Source organism: Zonotrichia leucophrys, chromosome 2 (assembly GCF_028769735.1).
Source record: "Zonotrichia leucophrys gambelii isolate GWCS_2022_RI chromosome 2, RI_Zleu_2.0, whole genome shotgun sequence".
NCBI classification, from domain to species: domain Eukaryota; kingdom Metazoa; phylum Chordata; class Aves; order Passeriformes; family Passerellidae; genus Zonotrichia; species Zonotrichia leucophrys.
The window spans coordinates 24727669-24748632 of record NC_088171.1 but is presented as its reverse complement, the minus strand read 5'-3'; the positions used below and the strand labels follow the sequence as shown (position 1 = coordinate 24748632).

General features: G+C 35.9%; 1 protein-coding gene across 1 annotated transcript in view; it reads right to left on the bottom strand.

The window, feature by feature from the left end:
• The window catches only part of VPS50 (VPS50 subunit of EARP/GARPII complex), an 81433-nt gene that overhangs the window by 17771 nt on the left and 42698 nt on the right, over positions 1–20964 (bottom strand). Inside the window, exons 18-22 of the mRNA XM_064704306.1 lie at positions 20058–20234; positions 15584–15702; positions 14029–14135; positions 6628–6749; positions 3303–3383 (exon numbers count right to left, since the gene is read on the bottom strand). Coding sequence (XP_064560376.1) covers positions 3303–3383; positions 6628–6749; positions 14029–14135; positions 15584–15702; positions 20058–20234 — 606 coding nt within the window. The remainder of the gene's footprint in view (positions 1–3302; positions 3384–6627; positions 6750–14028; positions 14136–15583; positions 15703–20057; positions 20235–20964) is intronic.

Here is a 20964-nt window from a genome sequence, read left to right as displayed (position 1 = left end):
ATAAAGGTTTGCTAATTGGTAGACCCTTTTTATTTATTTTTTAACTAAGTCTATTTATTTACCAAAAAAAAGTTCATATCATACTTAAACCACTATCTGTATTAGCAGTACAGTATTTTTTAAAAAGCCATAATTGGATTCCATTATTATTAAATTTGTAACAGTTTGAGATTGGAAGCATATCTAACGCACTAGTGTTTTAAGAACATGCTTGCTCAATTGTAGAGAGTCCTTAAAGTCCTTTATTCATCGTCATAATGAAGACTTTTATTACTGTCATTTTGATTACATCATACAGAACATCCAAATTTTCAGAAAAGCTCAAATTAAAAATGTTTTTGTATCCCAATTATGACCAGCATGAGCTCATTTACTACCAACTGAAGACATTTGGTCATTGCTTATTGTTTGGGGGGTTTTGTTTCCTATAATGCGGTTTATCATTTATCTGTGTAGGAAAACATAGTGACACTGAATAATATGTATCACAGCTGAGGACACATTACTGCCTTGCAAAGAAGTTAGCAGGACTAAATACATGTTCGCATTTCAGCTATTTCCTGTTCTCTGTGTAAAACATTAATCTAAACTGCAGGAGGACTTGCTTGCTGCAGTTTATAAAGCACAGTTGGTTTTGCTATGAAGTATTAGACTGCACAAAGCAGCGGAGAAGTGATTCAGCTACAGCTGAATCCTGCTCAGAGGGGACAAGGACCCCCAGCAGAAGCAGGAGGCACATGATGCATGAGAAGGGATGGAGGGAAGAGTAGAGGAAGTGCTTCAAATGCTGCAGCCCTTTGCACACTGGCCACAAGGAGGAAATCTGACCCAGTCGCTCAGTGGTCCAAATAAAATCCAGGAAAATACTTCTTGTCGAAGTATGGTTAGTATACTGTAAGCACGGTATATATTAAAGGACAGAAACTTCTTGCACTGCAATAATGGGAAAATAAGGAGTTCCATAAGGAGTTACAGGGAATGCCTCCAATCGACCTCCATACTCTTCATACTGAACATGCTACAAAAATGCAAGAAAGAAAACTTAGTGCTTTAACTTGCCAGAAGTGGAACTCCCATTCCACATCACTTTTTCCTTCACAAAGGAAATTTAAAATTCAGCTGAACAACAATAAAAGGAGTATTATTAAAAAAAAAAAAAAAAAAAGGTATCTGGTATAAACTAGACAGCATTAATTCAATCCTAAACAGAAACTACCAGAATTCCACACAAAGGTGGAGGGGGTGGCCACTCAATCCTCCAATTATTCCTCTAAATGCTGACAGAAAATTTGAGTAAAGAGGCCTTCATTCACACATATCTCAAAAAAAGTAATTGAGAAAGTCCAAGAGGAAAGCTAGAAATTATCCAGTCTAACTTACTGAAGCATCTTGATAGAGACCATGTAGCTCAACCTTCACAGACACCAACAGATTTGTGAAATTATTCTCATCTCTATGCAACTCTGGCCAAGTTTTGGTCACAGACTCAGCACTGACAGATTCAGACTATCTTTACGGAAATAAAATATTGATGCTGTTATCAGGAACTGAAATGTGACAGAAATTAAGCCCTTAGTAAAGTTGCCATGGGTAGAAGACAAGGTAACAACATTAAATTCCCAAGAGGCCATGAGACTGAATGCCACAACACAAACATTAATACTTTCAAAAAGCAATTTACAAAAATATAAAATAAGATAGGAGAATTCCTTGCGCAATTCAGAACCATCCATGCAGTCTCAAGAAATACCCTTTTTATGACACAATGAGAATGAAACTTGACTTTCACAAATTTTTAAAAATAAGCAAACAATTAACAAAAATACCCAGAATACTTTAACTTCCTCATAAATTAAAAAGTGAAAAATCACCATTTATATTCTAAGACTGGCTTAAGTTCATAAGATATTAATAAACCTTATGGAATGTCTTTAAGCTAACAGCAGTTAGCTAAGATTTCTTCTTTCAAATCTTACATTGAATATAGCTATTAATTTAAACTGGCAATGACATTATCTATTACACTGCTATAAATGACTGAGGAAGAAAACAAACTGCTATTATTTTTCCATTTCATTCCAAGATTTTTTTTCAATTATTTTAACTGCTAGAAAAATGAAGTCTGTAAAGCACTGTCAGGAACCATGACTACAGAGAAGTTTTAAAAATTAATTCCATAACTTGCCATTTTTCCATAATCTTTAACTGATTCATTTGCAAGTACTTCCTGTAATTAATTTTTCTTTCTGCATACACTGCCTTTGAGAAGAATATCAAGAAGCCTTTTTCTCCTTTACAGAGGCCTAGGGTTATTAGTTATCTTATGCTCCCTCTACTGACTGTATAAGAAATGACCTCCAAGCCTTTTAAGATGCCTCTCTGAGAGAACAGTTTAGGATTTGATATAATGCTTCAAGGAATTTAAAAAGCATGAAGTACATTTCTTGGAGTGTCAAATCCTTGTGCAACTCAGAGTAAAACAAATTTTTCTTCTTTCTAAGATAGTAGCCTCAGAAAATAAAACCTTTCTGTAGCATCCAGGGTATTAACTACTACATAACCCATTTATGATACCCTGAGGAAATTTCTTCAAAATGTTTCAAGGGTTTTATATTTAGGTGGTATGAAAACTTCAAACTTCCATTTCTGGTGTAGTTTTTAGCAATATTTCTTTATAAACTCTGCTGTTCAGCTGAATCCACAAAACCTACCTGCAGTCTCCTTTACCATCCTCCTGTGCAGGACAGTAGTCTACTGCCAGTGTGACATGAGCACCATATTTACTTTTCACACTTTCAAAATAAAACACAAAATGACCAATGGGATATAATCCAAAAAAATACATCAGGGAAAGTTCCTCAAAATTAAGGAAGGTCTTAGTATACAACCTCTGTTATCCTGAAAGGTGAACAATCTTCAGGAGAGCTTACAGTTGCTATTCTTTTACTGAAGAAAAATGAGTCATCTATTTCTTTTTATAAAATGTGTCTTAGTAAAGATAATACTGAATTGTCTCTCTTTATTACATGAATCACAATAGAAGACTTAAATATCGAATTTCACTGTTACATCTAGCAAAATCTATTTAATTAGTTTTGCTGTACATTGGAAACAAGTGATTTAATACAATAATGACCTCTACATCACGAAACCAACCATTGTCTAATAACAAAGGCTTATTAGATACATTCACACTGAATGTGAAAAGAGGAAAAAATCAAAAAGCCATGATGAAATATAATTCCTGAATGTCATACACAGTCCTCTATCCCACTGAGCATTAACAACATCCAGGTACTTACCAGATCAATCAGACTCTCCTGGATTCTGTTCAGTGTGGTGCGTAATCTGCTGCTGCTGAGGCCCAGTCCTGTAGATTCAAACTGGAAGAAATGCATTCTACTTAAGTTGGGAAAGGAAATCTCTTTGGTTTAAACTTTAAAGTTATAGAGCAAAACTTGAGCTTGCAAAGACTATCTACAACTTGCATTAAAATTTTAGCACAAAATCACAACCACACAAATGAAAAGAAAATCAACAGAGGTCACAGCACTCAACACTGCACTGGTATGAAGAATGACCTAAGTATCTTCCATGAAGATGACAAAGTATGATTCATATCAATAAAACATCCAGTATCTTAAATACATCTTTCTGTATTTAACTTCAGGGCTGTAGATTTTCTTATTTGGGCCTGGAATGGCTCTCCACATTCTCATTGAGCCTGGAATGGTTCCCCACAACACCATCTCTGAGCCTTGCATTCACACCACATTCAAGTCAAATGGTTTTCACTCTTCTTTCTAGCTATACAATCCCTTGTAATCATCAAATATATATCTTGCATAAGTAAAAATTATAACCACTGATCTTTATAAACAGTCATTATTACTTAATGCCTACAAAGATCTACCTCAGAAATGTGCCATCTTCATGCTCACGGCTCAGGAGTGTACGGGGCTGATGCTCAGCTGGGATATATAGTTAAAAATACATATATATATGCTATATATATGTATTTATTTTATTTATTTATCTATACATACACATATATATAGCTACACTAACTTCCTGCTAAGTGCAATGGATTATACCAGTGGAGGGTCTGATTTGACATGCACAATTATTGTAACTTCTTATCGTCTACTGTTAATAAAACCCCCCAACAAACTAACACAACAAAAAAAGTGGAAACGGGATGTGCAACAAACACACATTTAAGTCAACAACCTGGAAGGATTTCAACACAGTTCTGGTATGTGATTCACACCAAAAGGCAATCTGCTGAACATTATTTAGGGCACTGTTGTATGCTGAATTATTGGACTTCCTTTCAGTGGGCTGAACCAGGGAAGGAAGTATTTGAGTTTATGTGACCTCCTCCCCGCTGTGTGAATAAAGACAGGTATAATTTAGGTCACCATTTACTGCATCCAAAGTTTGTAATTTAAAATGTCCATCTGCCCCAATCCTCCTATATATTAAATGACAATTTACATCTGAGTTGAATTCCCACTGAAAGTACACTCTGATGAAATCTATAACCTGATCTAGGAGACACATCCAAAGAACAGAACCTCATGGCTTCACCATGAACATTTCACTCATCAGTACAGCTGACTCAATTCATACAAGTTCTTGCTATTTCTATTTGCAGAACTATAGATTTTTAAATTCCATAAATTGATGACCTAGTAAGGCTAGTAAGCAGAGCATTAAACAATTTGCAGAATAATTCTGTTCATCATCATTTTACCTCATCATTAACCTCTTATAGTAATTACCTCTTATAATAAACTCCTATAGTTACTTTAAAAAGTAAGTTTACAAATTAGTGCAATGTCCTGTCAAAAAAAAAAAAACTAAAAGAAAACTCACCTCAATTTGTTTCTGCTAAGGAAAACTATTTTGTGGCATGTTCATGAATGTCTTCAATTTTAATGAGTAGATGTTAAATACAGGCAATGCTTTTTTATTGCTCCATAATTTGAGACAAGGTAGGCTTAATTTGCAGCCCACAAATAAAGTTTTGAAAGCAATTCTGGTTACAACAGTGTTTAATTTTTGGAAGTGAAGAAAGCTAGTACTGATTACATAGGATAATGATTTGAACAAGGTCTGGAAAAAGCAATGACAGGATCATGAACAGACATAGAACTCAATATATGTATTTTAAATCCCTGGTTTTCACTAAGCTGGCAATGAACTCTGTATAACCACTCTCCTTATGTGTGTACTAGCTCACATATACAAAATAACCACAATATTCACAAATAATTTTAAACATTTAAGGAAGTTATACCAGCATACTCTAAGAATCCCATTTGACATTATTTTCTGAATAAAAATAAAACCAGAACTCTCTGAGTGGTCTAAATCACATACCATCACCCATCTCTAATTTCTAAAGGTTTAGAAACACTATGGGGAGTGAGAACATTTAAGCAGCATTACAAAAGGGTTTATTACAATCACAAACCCTTGCAAGCATTGTGTTTCCCATGGAAAACAATCTGTCAAAACAAATACTAGGCACAGTACAAAAACATCACAATTTTACCACCCATCTGCTAGAACATTTACCTGCCTAGCACTGTGCTGTTCTCTGTTAAAAGCACAAAGTGAGGAAGCTGGTATGGGCTTTAGAAACACAAAACAGGAGGTGCAAAAAAATAACAATAAATGCAACACAATGTGAATAGCAGAGCAACCAAGCCAATGGAAATCAATTATCTTAAAAAACAAACCAAGAAGCCCCAAACCAAACCTCAAACAAACAAACAAAAAACTAAAACAAAAACCCAACAAAAGGAAAACACCCTCCACCCATCTTGTAAACACAATTGCAAATACATTTGTCCTGCCAAACAGTTCAAAACCTTTTAGAACCATATGTTGAGTCTGCAAATTCAGTACAATTTGCCAACAAATGATGATGGATTTGGCACCCCTCAACACTGTTACTTGTGGAGTAATTTAGGGGCCAAGATAGGAGAAAGTTGTTTTCAAATGCAGCTATTAAGACAATTCTATTGACAGCTGATCTATATTATGTAAAGACATTGCCAACAAGCATTTTTTTCAACTACAAGATCACTCAAAAAAACACTGTTTTCATTAATTCAAGTAGTTTGGCAGAAAAATACTAGATATGAAAAAGTGTCTTTCAAATTTCTTAAACTAAAGTACCTACTTAACTTTCATGGCCCCCTTTTCCTACATTTGCTATTCTCATGTAAACTAGAGAAATACATATAGAAAAATTCAATCACCTTATACTGTCCAGGCTCAAACCACCCTTCTGCAATCTCCTTTTCTACTACTACTTCTAGGTATTTCACACTGTCTTTCCTCCTTTTCAATAGTGCTGGAAAAAATTATAGAGAATCTATCTATTCAAAACATAATATGATTAATGTCTCGCTGACAATAATGTTCCCAGTACTTCCTTCCTTTATTATTGCTGATCTAATCAGCCTTTTCTTACTCCTACATTCAAATCCATTTTATTGCCACTAATTTTTCTGGGAATTACATATTAGGTAGCATTTTAGGCAAAGAGATCCCCTCTGTATTTTCATTCTCTGTGTACAGTGATACTTGAAAATGAAAAATGCTTCTACCTACCATGTCATTTCGGCCAAAAAATGTATAGACTGCATACAGATAGTAATCAAAGAGCTGGGACATGAAGTGGATCACATCAAATGCAATAGGCTTCAGAATATTCATCATCTGCATGTATTTCCCTTAAAAATCAAATACAGAAGATCAGTTTCCGCAGCACAAGTGCTATAACGACAGTTCAGACAAACTCAAAGCCAATTTTATCAAGTGTATTATGTAGCCTTCATCGTTTATTAACAACAAATTAATAACAGTTTACAGATTGGAAAGGTTTAAAAACAAAGCCAAAATGATGGCTTAAGACACCAATACTTCTCAAAATACAGATGTTAATCCATACCAAAATGTACTCAACCGTTCTCAGCCTTCTGGTACCAAATTCAACACACAACTGTCTGGATCCTCTACAAGTTTCAGCTTCATTTAGGTACAAAATAATAATCTGCTAAAGCAGTGTCTGGCAAATGCTATATAGAGCCACTGAAGATTTTATGCTTTAGTGCGTTTATATATGCACATATGGCTATTTTTCAAGCAATAGAAAAACACAGTATAAAAATGATATGCCCAAGATTGGATTTTACCCAGCAACTGTAGGAGTTATGTGCTTCACATCAGTGATACAGCATTTTCTGCTCTCCTTCCTTTCTATCCTGTGGTAAGAATCTCAAGTAGTTTTAAGTTTGAAATGTTTCCAGGGGGAGAGTCTAAGAGTAAATGAGGATGTCAGTACCCTGGAACATCCAGGGAGAAGAAGAAATCCTTCTCTTCCTTACTATTCTCTGTTGAAACATATTGGACTTCAGAAAATAACTTTTTTAAAAATAATAAAAAAACCTCAGCCTCAGGATCTTCATCTATGTGTTATCTGAATCAAACTGATCATAGGATCTGGAGTCCAAAAGGGATTTCTCCTTACAAGCCTAGTTCACAGGGCCTATAGTTTTCAGGTATTTTTGTTTCCAGCATAGGACATGGCTCTTCATTGGGTCATAAAAGAAGCACATTTAATGAAAACCCTGATATGGCAGAGACCCCGCATTTCCTGCTAGATACCTCAAAAATGACATCCTGCTGGCGCTTCTACTGTTCTAAAAACATAACATATAACAAATGTTATTTTGTTACAACAAACTGTTTGGTTATTACAATAAGAGACAGACAGCAATTTTCTAACGAAAACACAAATACAGTCCACACCAGCATGTAGGATACAGCAGGTCATTTCACAAATTGTCATATTCCAGACATGTTTAGATGTGACAGATTAGAAAAATTACAGGAAGGTGGTAAAACAATTTCTTTTTCCTGTAGTCAACAACACTCATCTTCAAGTTAATACTCTGCCCAGAGAAGTAATCTACTAACAGATAGAGAAAATATTGGTTGAATCAGAGAAACTGGGGAGCAAAGAAACAAAAGCTAGCTTTTAATGAAGGGGGAGTTATTTGAATTTTTCAAGCAAGTAATTGTGTAGGTCAGCAAGATAACTAACTTCAAACAGGCATGATACAGCTACATACCTGATAAAATGGTAGAGCACCAGAGTAAGAACCAAGCAATAGCCTGACATTGCTACCTTGCAGGTTTCTATCTAATTTAGACTCCTTACTGAATGACTATGCCCCTGTTTGCTGAGACATGCAAGCATATGTTTTGTTATTTTTAGAGATTTGACACAGGTTGTAATAATTGATAATTGTCACTTTAGCCCTTTTGTTAACTCTATACTACTTAATTATTAATATTTTGACCCATACTATTATGAACAAACTGGAAAGTGGACTTAAAAATTCTTTTTGTCTTCTAAAAGGGAATATCCAATGCACAGTCCAATGTGGAAATTTTTGGATGTTTGTGAAAGGATGGTACTGGTACCCTAATTAAAGCATCACTATTCATCCATACTATCTGAATATTCTGTATTGGACAGACTGACTTTCACCACTTACTCTGTGATAAACATATTTTTCAAGTTGCCTGCAATCCAATATGAGTGATGAGTCACAATCTGGACAGTTAAGACTTCCAAGTATCTGTGCAGCTGGCATCAATACTGAAGGTAATCTCTTGGGCAGTGTCTCATGCTTTTCCAAAGGGCTATGCAAGTACTGCCTAAGTACTGTACCTATAAAAATCTTCCAGTGCCAAGAACATTTCTCTATTACTACATCACTCAGCATCTTGACACAAGTGTTCCAAGAACATTTCCTCCTCGTTGCTCTCTCTAACAGGACACCAGTTTTTAGTGTATACACATTGTTACCTGTACTTGGGCTGAAATTATTGTTTTGGGTTAAAAAGGGATATATAAGAATACTTCCAAACAGCATAAACACAGTACAAAGCCGTATCAAAATATAAATTTCCAGAAATACTTGAAAAAAACACTTAAAGATTCAGCAATTGAAAGCAGCTTGAATTTCTAGAGGCTCTAGATAGCTTAAACTGCTAACATTTGCCAGGTTTCTTTTGAAGTATTGTTTGCAGAACTCCTTCTGTTCTTAAGGATAGCAAGTAGAGAGCACTCTTTATCAGACTAATCTATACAAAACTGATGCACCTCACAAATTAGCACACACAAATTCTTGCCAATAAATCTTTACCAGGCCAACCTGGTAAAGTGAGGTTTAAACAAGGAAAGATGGAGTAAGGGGAAAGTTACAGTGACCATGCATGCAGAAAAATAAGGTTTAAGTGGGATACCTCCAGCAGGTACAAGCAGCCAAAGACACAAAACAGGACTATGGGACATTCCCTTGCACTCCCACTGGGATATTGACATACTGAAATACCTCTATGAAGTGCCTGTACACCAATGCACACAGTAGGAACAAACAGGAGGAATTAGAGATGTGTAGGCTGTCACAGGGCTTTGATCCCATTGCAGCTATGGAGCTATGTTGGGATAGCTTGTGTGACTGGAATATCGTCATGAAGGGCTACATGCTGCTTAGGAAAGGCAGACCTGGAAAGCACAATGGTGGAGTGGTGCTGTATGTGAGACAACACCTGGAATGTACTGAGCTCTGTCTTGGGGTGGATGATGAGTCAGTCCAAAGTTCAAGTGTTAGGATAACAGAGCAGACTAGCAAGGGTGACACTGTCAGGGGTGTCTGCTACAGGCCACCTGATGAGGAGAAGGAAGTAGATAAAGTCTTTTAACAGAGAAGTAGAAGCATCCTCATGGTCACAGGCCCTGGTTCTCATAGGGAACTTCAGTCATCCTGACATGTGCTACAAGAAGAAAACAGCAAAGCACAAACAGTAAAGCATTGACAACAACTTCCTGACAGAGATGGTGGAAGATACCAATGAGGAATGGTGTGTTGCTCAACCTTATACAAATGAGCAAGGAAGGCCTTATTAGAAGTATGAAGGTTGGGGACAGCCTTGGCTACAGTGACTATGAGATTGTGGAGTTCAGTATCCTGCATGAAGGAAGCAAGGCAGCAAGCCAAATTGCAACCCTGGGCTTCTCAAGAGCTAACTTCAGCATCTCTGGGGATGTTCTTGGAAGAATCCCATGGGGATGGGCTCTGCAGGAAAAAAGGGTCCAAGAGAGATGGTCAATATTCAAGCACCACTTCCTCCAGGCTCAAGAATGGTGCACCCTGATGAGCAAGAAACTGGGCAAAGGGGGCAAAAGACCAGCATACATGAACAAGGAACATCTGTCAAAACTCACTAAAGCAAAACATATACAGGAGGTAGAAGCAGGGACAGGCCACTTGGAATGAATATAGAGATGTTGTTGGAGTGAGCAGACATAAAGACAGAAAAAGCTAAGGCCTACCTGGAATTAAATATGGTCAAGAAGGACTTATTCAAATACATCAATAACAAAAGGCCTGCTACTAAATGGAGAAGGAACCCTGGTGAGGGGACACAGGAAGGCTGATATACCAAATGCCTTCTGTGCATCAGATTCCACTGACAAGACCTTGGGAATCCCTGACCCAGGTACTGGGAAAATGGAATGGTGGAAGGAAGACACACATTAAGAGCTAAAACACTGCTCTGAAGGAAGAAGTGCAAAGTCTGTTAAAGACTGTGTGATTTAAGGTTAAGTCACAAGAGGTTCTGTTATGTTACCAATCACTCACTTCAGCTAACAACTTCTGCTTTGAGGTTTGTCATCACTATTATTATGTTCTTGTAAGATAATGGGGTTTAAAGGAAACAAAATCTAAGAATTTGTCCTCAAACCCCATTCTTCACACAAGCAAAAATAAGGCCAAAAAAAGCACTAAAACCCATCAATATAAGAAATATGCACTAAACTATTTCTTAGGTCAGAATGACATTAATTAAGAGATCACTGAATCAATACATATAATGACATAATCATTAATTATTCTTGCTGATATATAGTGCTTAGTTAAACTATTCCATATAAATTTAACACAGGTTTACTCTTCCTTTACATTTTAAGTCAACATGCAATGGCTTGATAGGAAATATTAACCTTATAAATTAGTCTAATGGCTACTTCATACTAGAAAGAGAACTAATTACCTTAGTTAATTAATGTGAGAGAAATCTGGAAAATGAACTGTTAATTTGAAATTCAAACAAAATTGTAGCCACGTCCACTTCAATCATACATTAGCAACTCATTTATGTAGTTTATAAATATAAAACTACTTTTTAAATTATTCATTTACCCTCCATACAAAGCATACAGCACATAGAAATACTTCAAAATGGTTACAACAAACACTGTCATACTCATTCAGTATGACACAATGGGCACTAATACTTTCCTTAAAAGTAAGACAATTATTTCTGTTACTTGATTGGGCAACTTAAATCTGCATCTTCATCACTATGACTGAAAAACAGCAAAGGAAAACATAAAAGAAGGAAAAAAGTAATCCAAATTAACTACTGACCCACTGTTTTAACTTTAAGGATGTAGAGTTTCTGATTGTTTTGAAGAAATTATGGAAATGACCGAAAGAGAAATATGGAGGCAAAACTAAGATCAATCGTGGATCTAAAAGAAGTGAACCAGACTAAAGTACCTGATTTTCCACACAAAGGACACTATATATCATCTATCTGGGATTTGGTAAAAGTATTAATATAACAACATTGCACAGTAAATAAATGAAGCTAGAATGTGTGGGAAAGGGAAGTAACTAAAAAAGCTACTGGTGGAGTTCCCAGCTATCAGCCATCTCATTAACATTTTCATGAATTACTCTGGTACAAAAAAATGAGAGTGATAATAGAAAAAAATAAAGAGGCACCATCAAAACAGAAAAAGGACTGACATAATGTACAGAAGTACTTGATGACTGTTATAATAAGAATTGGATGAAATTCAGCAGCACAAATTGTAAATGCATGCATTTAGGGCACAATTAATTAAAAAAACATGCATCTTTCTACTATAAACTAGCAGCTTATCTCTTGGAAAAAACTGGGAAAATGAAGAATCTGCTGGCTGTACAAGGTCATTGCACACTGCCAGTACAAGGAAGCTGTAAGAAATCAAAAGAGGTGCAAAACAGAAGGAACTTAGGACCATGATGCAATGATAAAAGAATTGGAAAATTCAGGAAGATCTCAACCAAAGTATTGCATGATTTTGGCAAGATTATAACAAGAGCAGAAAATGTAAATTTCTGGTGGATAAATACAGGGGACACTAGAAATCTTGGCACATTGTTTAGCAAATCAGACTGAGAAGGAATAGGATCGCTTCCTGTAAAAACAGCAGAACAGTATGCATTGAAAAACAAAATTATCTGTTAAACTTCAAGATTTCTTTTGTCATAAGATCAAGTCAGCAGAAAATAGGAGAATTTTTTTTTTAATCCTTTAGGCTGAAAAAGGCTTCTGAAATAGAATTCCTATTAAAATGAGTGCTGGGAATAGAAGTATTTTTAAGCTGGAGCTCAAAACAAGCATATTTACAGGCAGTACTAAATGACATCTTCCCCCTGCAGGAAGTCCTTTCCAAGTCAATGTTTTAAATAACATCACTATGATACCAAATATCACAAATACTTATTACCAAAACAACATAAAACACCTCAAACAGCAGAAAATTTGAAAATTAATAATAATTCCAGAAGGAGAAAAAAGCATATATATGAGCTTTTAAAATAATGGTTAATTTTGGGGTTATCAATATAATCTACAAATAGTTTTCCTTATGTAAAATCAGAAAACCAGAACTAGTGCTTCACCTACTGGTACAGTGTTTCATGGCAGGGACAGAGGCTGATGTTTGCATGAGAGTGCTATGAGTGGTTTCTACACTCAATCCTCAATTTTCTCAGAGCAAAACCCTATAGCAGAAAGAGCAAACAAATCTCTCCAACCTCAGTCACAGAACAATCACAGAAAAGTCACAACAGAATGAACTCTCATTTCAGGTTTATATGTTAAATTCTCAAGGGAAAAACGGTTTTAGCAAATCTGCAAAGAAGATTTAGAAAATTAATTCCTGACTTTCATGCTGCCTTCAAAGAGAGCAAAAGGTGCTATAACCAGGTATCAGAGTAACCTTTTTGAAAAGCACTTACTCTGAAGTGCAACAATCATTTTCAAACTTTGGAGGCAAACCTCATTAATGCAACACATACAGAATTCCTCTCTCTCCTGCCTACTCAGATATATTTAGACAGTTACTTTCCCTTCTCTATAAATAAAACAGAAGTCAGTAGCAGAAAATTGCTATTGTACAATTATCTAGATCATCACACAGAAGGCATGATCACGAAAAATCAATCCCATCACACCTAGAATTGGAGGCAAGTGTTTTCATAGAAAAGTTTGGCAAGAAAAGCCCTCAAGAAATGGCCCAGTGCAACCTCCTGCTCAGAGCAGGCCTAAAGCCACAAGGCTGCTCAGCAGCCTGTCCAGTCACATCTTGATGACCTGCAGGGATACAGATTCCCTTAACTCCCCAGAGATTACTAGGATGTATGAGAGCTCTTTTCTTCTAGTTCATTACTATGCAGTAAAAACAGTTATTCTGAGTGTGAGAATTTGAATAATGAAATGGAAAAAAAAAAACTAGTCATGAAGTTCTTACTTTTGCAACTATTTTACCTTAAAATAAATCTTGCTTCCTATATCTACTCTTCTAACACGTTCAATATTTCAGACAAATAAAATAGCACTATAGGTTAAAACCAATATATGCATGTAGATTAATTTTCCAGGTAAAAAAAACGCACAAGATATAAGCAAATTTGTCTGTTTAATTAAGGAATTTGTTTAGTGCTTTATTTCTATTTAATTAACATTTTCAAAGAGCAGAAATAGAGCCCAACTAAGTATATTTTTCAGGGCCTTAAATATCATTTAACATATTTGCTATAATCCATATGTTTGTACAAAAATCAAAAACATTCACAAAAAACCAACAATTATTCTACATACCAACAAGCCTTATTACATTCAGCGTAGTGTTGGTTAGAATAGGTGCATTCACTTTATTGAGGTTATAATCTGATCTCTTTCTGCTCCTCAGAGTTTCTCGAGAAACACTTTAAAAAAAAGAAAACAAAATAGAGCAAATGTGAAAACATTCAAAGACATACAAATGAAATTTAGTGGAAAATGCATTATTCCTTCCCCCTTCTTTCACAGGACAGTAAGTCTTCCAGCGCAGAATTTTACTTATGCCAAAGCACAACAGGGTTAGGATTCTAAGCTTTAAGAAAGAAGCCTGATCTAATTTACACAGAATTGTGCTACAGAAGGAATTTTTGACTTTTATTCTAATGCTGGAGTTCTGCAGGCCTCTGTCTTGCCCAAACAGTCATTTTAGTCTCTCGCTCTGAATCAAATTCATAATTCACAAAGAGAATAAAAACAACACAAGTCACAACAAAACAGGCAGATTTGTCAGCTACAGCTGAAAGTTACTACCTAGAAATAGAAGCAATTTTGAGGAAGGTGAAACTAAAAAGTCATTAACTTTTTCACAAATTTTAGTCGAAGTTGGACTCGATATTTATCCAACAAGACACATTTTCATTTTCTTTAAGAGAAACCCTCTGCCAGTTGCCATACTTCAAAATTATATTCTTCCAAAACTTTGAATTTCACAGCACAAACCTATGAACAGCACCTCTTGCTTGTTCCAATGAAATGATTTTTGACTATATGTCCATCACTCCTTTGAAAGGAGGGAGTTTACATTGTAAACCTTATAGAAAGAATCATGCTAACAATATTTTATCCTAAAGGGTTATCTTGTATCTATTCTGCTACTCTGCTTTGATCCAAGTGATGGCATTCTGTTTGTCCTGCAAACCCTACACAAAAAAATGTTAGCCTGCTTCACAGAGTCCCAATGTACATCTAAGTTGTACATTGTCCTAGACAGAAACTTGTTTTCAAATCCTTTTAGAGGATAAAAAGTTGGCTTTTTAAATATGAATATATATAAATAAAATACTTTTTATATACATCAAAATAGAATATGTATATTTATTTATATACATATATGGTATATTAAAGAAAAAGAGAACTTAAAATTGAAAAGCACTGTCTTCAAGCTATGGAATAATCTTTTTTTTTTCTTTAACCAGTAGAAGTTTATTGTTCTGCAGAAGCCCAAATCTCAAAGCATTTGTCTGCAAACAACCACTTTTGACACAACAGAAATTACATATATGCACAAGAGCTGCTATAGAAGGACCTTTAGTTAACATATAGTCCTTATTAACCAGTTTTCCACTACCTGCTTCAGAGATCCTTCATCTGCTTTCAAAATGTTCCTTTCTTCAGGTTTTCTCTGCAATAATGATGAGTGGTTTAATGTTCCTCCCTGCTCTGGAGATCTAAGTGCTCAGCCTTCTAACTGTGCAGGCACCATAATGTTTATTTGATTATTATTCCACTGTTGTAGATTACAGAAACTGAACTAATTAGAATACTGAGATGAAAACCATGTGAATTAGACCAAGGACCCACACAGCCAACTTACCTTTTAATTGGGGCATCTCCTGTCTGCTCATCCACATAATCTCTTTTCAACTCTTCAGGAACATCACTGTCACTATCATACTCTTGATATGCACTTTTTTCTTGTTCATCTGATTCATACTGGCAAAAAAAAAAAAAAGAGAAAAGAAATTCATGACCATTCTTTTTCTTAAAACATTATCATTCATTTAATGTTGCACTTTGGTCACTTTTTGGCTTTTACCTCGATTGGGATACAAATAACTTTGCTGCTGAAAGGCTGCTGACAATGCTCTTTAAAAATGCAGCATGCAAATTATATCATGGTGATTAGGTAAATACCTCCATCATGCTACTTCAGCTGCCAATAATTTGTGTTCCTTTCTAGTTGGTTTATAAAGTACCGACATATTTGAGCTTTTATTATTTTCTTATAATCTGAAAAAAACAGTAATAAATCCTCAAAATTCATCCATACAATGGCAGTAAAAAAAGAAGAAAAAACCCTGGCACTGCATAATAGTTAATTATTATTGCAAGAAGAACTAAACTATTGCTTCACAAAAATACTTCTTTATACTGTACACATTTAATTAAGAAAATAACTCAATACCAAAAAAATAACTTGCAGCCATGCAGAATGCACCTGCACTTGAAGAGAGACACTTTTCCTTAACCCATACACTGCTTTGAAGCCACTTTATCCACACAGTGAATACACAGGTAACCCACTCTGGTTCCAGGATCCTTAAGAAATGGCAGCCAAAACATACTAGGACATGTATTTTTTCAGTCACGCATGCCCTGGTCCCAAGTTGCTGAGAGTTTTCAAGACTAGCGCTATGAAAGCACTATGTACAAAAGCAAGAGCCCCACAGTACAAACAAATTCAACACGAAAACAGCTCAGGTGGAAAAAAGAGAATGTGGTATGAGACACTCGAAAGAAATGTCCAGAGCAATAGAATTCCCAGGCAAAATATCTGCATCCTGAACATTTTAGACAAAGTTGTGAAGAAAACAGCTCAGTTTATTTCAAAATGAGCTGAGTTCAGCCTTGACTAAGCACAAAAAGAACCACAGTTTATCTAACTTGACTGGAACAGTAGCACATAGAATTACCACCACTTATTATGCATTAACATATAATAAATGATGAGCTGATTCAATTAAAATCCAGGGACATTAAAACGATAAACTGAGCACAAATTTTAACTACAGTTCATATTCATGTAAGAATCTGTCAGTTGACATTAATTAACTGTCTTAACATCATAGAATAAGAAGGATTTTGAGATGTATTTTTTTAACATGGAAAAATATTTTTATTAAGTCCCCTCAATCTAATGCTATTAATGATCTCAAACAGCTTTTTTAAATGAAATAAATGCATTTGTATTTTAAAGTATGCAACTATTAAACAGTGACCTCAATCTGAATAGACCTTATAAATGTATTTTGAATATACACAGTCTACAGTAAAGTTTTGAAGTGCTAAAATGAATTCAGGTATCTTGTAGCAGTAATGAGGTGAAGTGTTAAGGCAATCCACTCAAATCAACCTCCAGGAAGCTGTGAGATTCATCAAAGTTGAAGAGTGTTACAATACTGGAAGTTAACTGTATCACAACAGACACATTTTAAGAAGCTACAGAAAAGTGACATAAAGCATCTCACCAAAGCTCAAGATACAGAGCTGAGCTAATTGGGTCCAGGGGCCCCATTTTGCAACATCTAAGCACTTAAAGACTCTAAAATTCTCCAAAGAAATCCTGACAGGTCTTCCCACCCTACAGATAAACTGGCAAGTAAATTAAATGTTTATGTCCTTATTGTGCTACTTCTTTCTATATTTGGCAACATGCCTATATTCTCTGGAAGCAAAATTTTGCAACCTCCATCTGAAATAACTCCAATTTTCAGTGCTAAAATGTGCCTCCACCTAAACTGGTCAGGTAACTGGTCACTGAGACACAAAACCTTAGTAAAAATTTTATCCTGCATTATTTAAGCAGGTTGTTTATCTTTCTATGTAAAGAATAACAAAATAGGTGTACCTTTTACATATTAAACAGGAGTTCTTTCTGTGTCAGCACTTTGGAACAGACAGCTGTGAAACATTAAAGGTTAATGGCTCAAGCAAATGGCAATTTGTAAGAGCAGCAGGTGCTCTGCTGAGGCCAGGTTTGCACAGCCAGCTGTGCTGGCAAAACCTCTGATCTCCATAAGACAGAGGAGGTGCACACCCACCACCAGAGGATGACCATGAAAAACCAGCCTGTGTTTAGCAACAAGCCATTTTTTGACACAGATAAGGGAAAAAGGTCAGTAATAAACAGATACTGTAAGACAGGATAATGCTTTTTATCATGACAATGTCCTTCCCATGAGGAGGTATCACATAAGCCTTAAGGTATTCACTCCTTCTTATGATAATGCATAATTGGCTCAACTTAGCCAGGTCAAACAGCAGTCAAGTTATTTAGAAGGGGCCACAAACCATCAAAGACCCCCAAAATGCCCCCAGACTCATTTCTGCAGCCTTCCACCAGAGGACTGCACACAATCCACAGTGTTACAGCAGCCAAAAACATCCCTGCAGTGGAGGTACCTTGGCTGCTCTCCCCTGAACATGAATGTCTATTAACCCAGTGAACTTTCATGTTTGGTGGTTTCCCTCAGCCCCAACAGATCAAGATTGTGTCCATCAGTTTGACCAGTGGACACTGAAATTGTAAAAACCAAGTCCCAGTTAGATCCAAGAGCTGTGTTATCTTTCCACTATCTACTCTTACCCTTTACTTCTTTTTTCTTTCTATATTTCATTAAGTTATATCTTGATACTTTTATATTGTTCTATTACTGTAGCTAACAACATGCTGGATTAAATGGCTACATACCTCATTTCCACTGAAACCAAACTGTTCTACAATAAACCTGCCATTTATATGTATGTATAAACACCAATCATTCAGTGTTGTTTCACTCTAATCCATCCCAAAGGATCTATTAACAAGTATCTCAGTTATCCTGCTTCTGGGACAGAAATGCAGAGAGGAGACTAAAAATGTCAAAAGGGAAAGTAGGACAGTTATCTGTAGAGTACAGCCACCTCAGACATAAAATACCTTCGTTCCAATTCCAGCCCTGGGAGATATCCTGTACACAAGTTAATTAACTTGCTCTGTGCCTCCACTCAGACAGACAAATTTCTGTCTGTTTCACACTTGTGTTTTGTAACTCATGCAGGTTTCAGAGTGCCAGTAAGACCTGCAGGACCACTACTTCTCTCATGAGCCTGCAGTCTCTGTGCCAGAGGTCCCTTCGAACAATAACAATTCAGTGATTCTGTCTTACTGACAGAAGGCAGCAGTGTGGCACTTCACACTGGCAAAAGCCAACAAAACAGTGTCTCCAACATATTCACCAGCATTTGCTACCATGTTTTTCATCAAATGATTTAATGCTTGCAAAACCTTAGCACAGAGTAAGACAATGTCTTCTAAATTTTATTTTGAGCAAGGAGAAACAGATTCTGAAGGTTAAAATGTTAGAAATGGAGAGACCAAAGGAGGTCTGTCCTAACTTGTATTCAGAGTTTTCATGTCTCATACAAATGTGCAGAGAGAAATAAAATCACCTCAGACTATCCATAGCCAAGAAATGAAGACAATTCTACAAACCCTTTCTACAAGTCTAAGTATGCTGCTTACAAGTCACTAAACAAAAAAGATGGGAACAATGCAGGCTCTCCTTCACTAGCAGCAATCTGCAAGGTATCAGAGGAGTTTGAAATCACTAAGCAATTATTCTTTTTTGTTCCTAAGATGTTATCCAGCCTCAGCAGCACAAGGTAAGCCCAAGAAAACATCAGTCCTCAAAGGAATAAACAATAACAAAAGACTAAACAAAAACATGATAGTGTAGCATTTAAGAAAATGGTACAAAGTTTTACATTGAAACACATTTGATCACTGATTTTTGACAGACTTCTAAAAAAACCCCACACAGTTATTGTTCAGTTTTATAGAAGAACTCACAATAAAGAAAGTGTCCTGAGCACTTCAATTACAACTAAAAGTGATGTAACAAACATCAGAAAATCACAGCAAATCATATTTGAGCGAACAAATACAACAAAAGGAGCAAGCCACAATGATTCCTTCCTATGAAGCCAGAAAGCAAGTCCTAAAATGATAAAAACACCTCCACAAAGAAAGCTAACTTAAACCTCTGGAAAAATACTAATTTAGGTGGAAAATGTCTTGCTAGCCTTCAGGAATGCTTGACTTCAGTGGAAAAAAGTACTGATTCAGTGCAAAACAAACTGAACTTTAAACAGGATGCCTGACTTTCTGGCATTTTTAAAAGCAAAACAGCACAGTACTGCAGGCAACAGATTCTTGTACAAAGGCGCTTTACCATCATTGCCTCACAAAATATACCATCATTTACTGAAAGCACTATTAGCTTTTTCTTTTCTGGAACACTCCATACCCCATTGGAAGCTAGCACATCCTCTGTCTCATCATCCTTGCTGTCAGCCTGGATTTCGAAGGGGTTTCCGGCGGCGCAGTACTGCTGGAACAGCGTGACGGCCGATGACGCCGCAGAGGCTGGCTGCTTGCTCGGCGACACCGACGGGGAACGCGACTGCTCCAGGAACTTAAATTCCTAACCAACAGAAATAAATCATGTTCTCATCAGGCATTTTCAATATTATTACGACTCCAGTTCCATAAAAACAAAGGATAACAACAAACTTGTGGACAATTAACTTTTAGCCAAAGTTTGCTGCTTATTTAAGCATGCTTTTCACGCTGGCGCAAGTTAACCTCAAAAGTGACAACTTTATGCTGCTTGTCTTTGTACTTTCAGAAGTTTTCTACTGCAACATGCAATATATCTGTATTCTGAAAGGATTTACTGTCTAAAACTAGGTGAAAAGAAATTGTGTTTTTTATTTCACAGAAATAAGGAGACTTAAATTCTATCCATATCCATATCCAAAAATGCAGTTTTCTTTACACAAGTTACCTAGTAATTTACTAAAGCTGAAATTTTCTTGCTGATATTTTATTTTTTAAAAGTTGTCAAGATTTTTTACTTCTCAAACCCACAGCAGAGTTTCTGAGCACTAGGTGAGTACACAAACTTTTGCGAGGATATGGACCAAGCAGGATCCAAAAGGCATGATTTTTTTAAATTTTTTTTCCCTAAGAAAACACAACTTATCTCTGATGACATACCATTTTTATCTACTAAACTCTAGCTATTGATATTCATAACAGTAAAATGTACATTTTCATTTAACTAAAGGTTCAAAGGTTAAAACACATGCAGCTAAAAGGACTGCAATGTTAGATTTCAGTTTGTTTAAACAAATCAGTAACTTTCTGACATC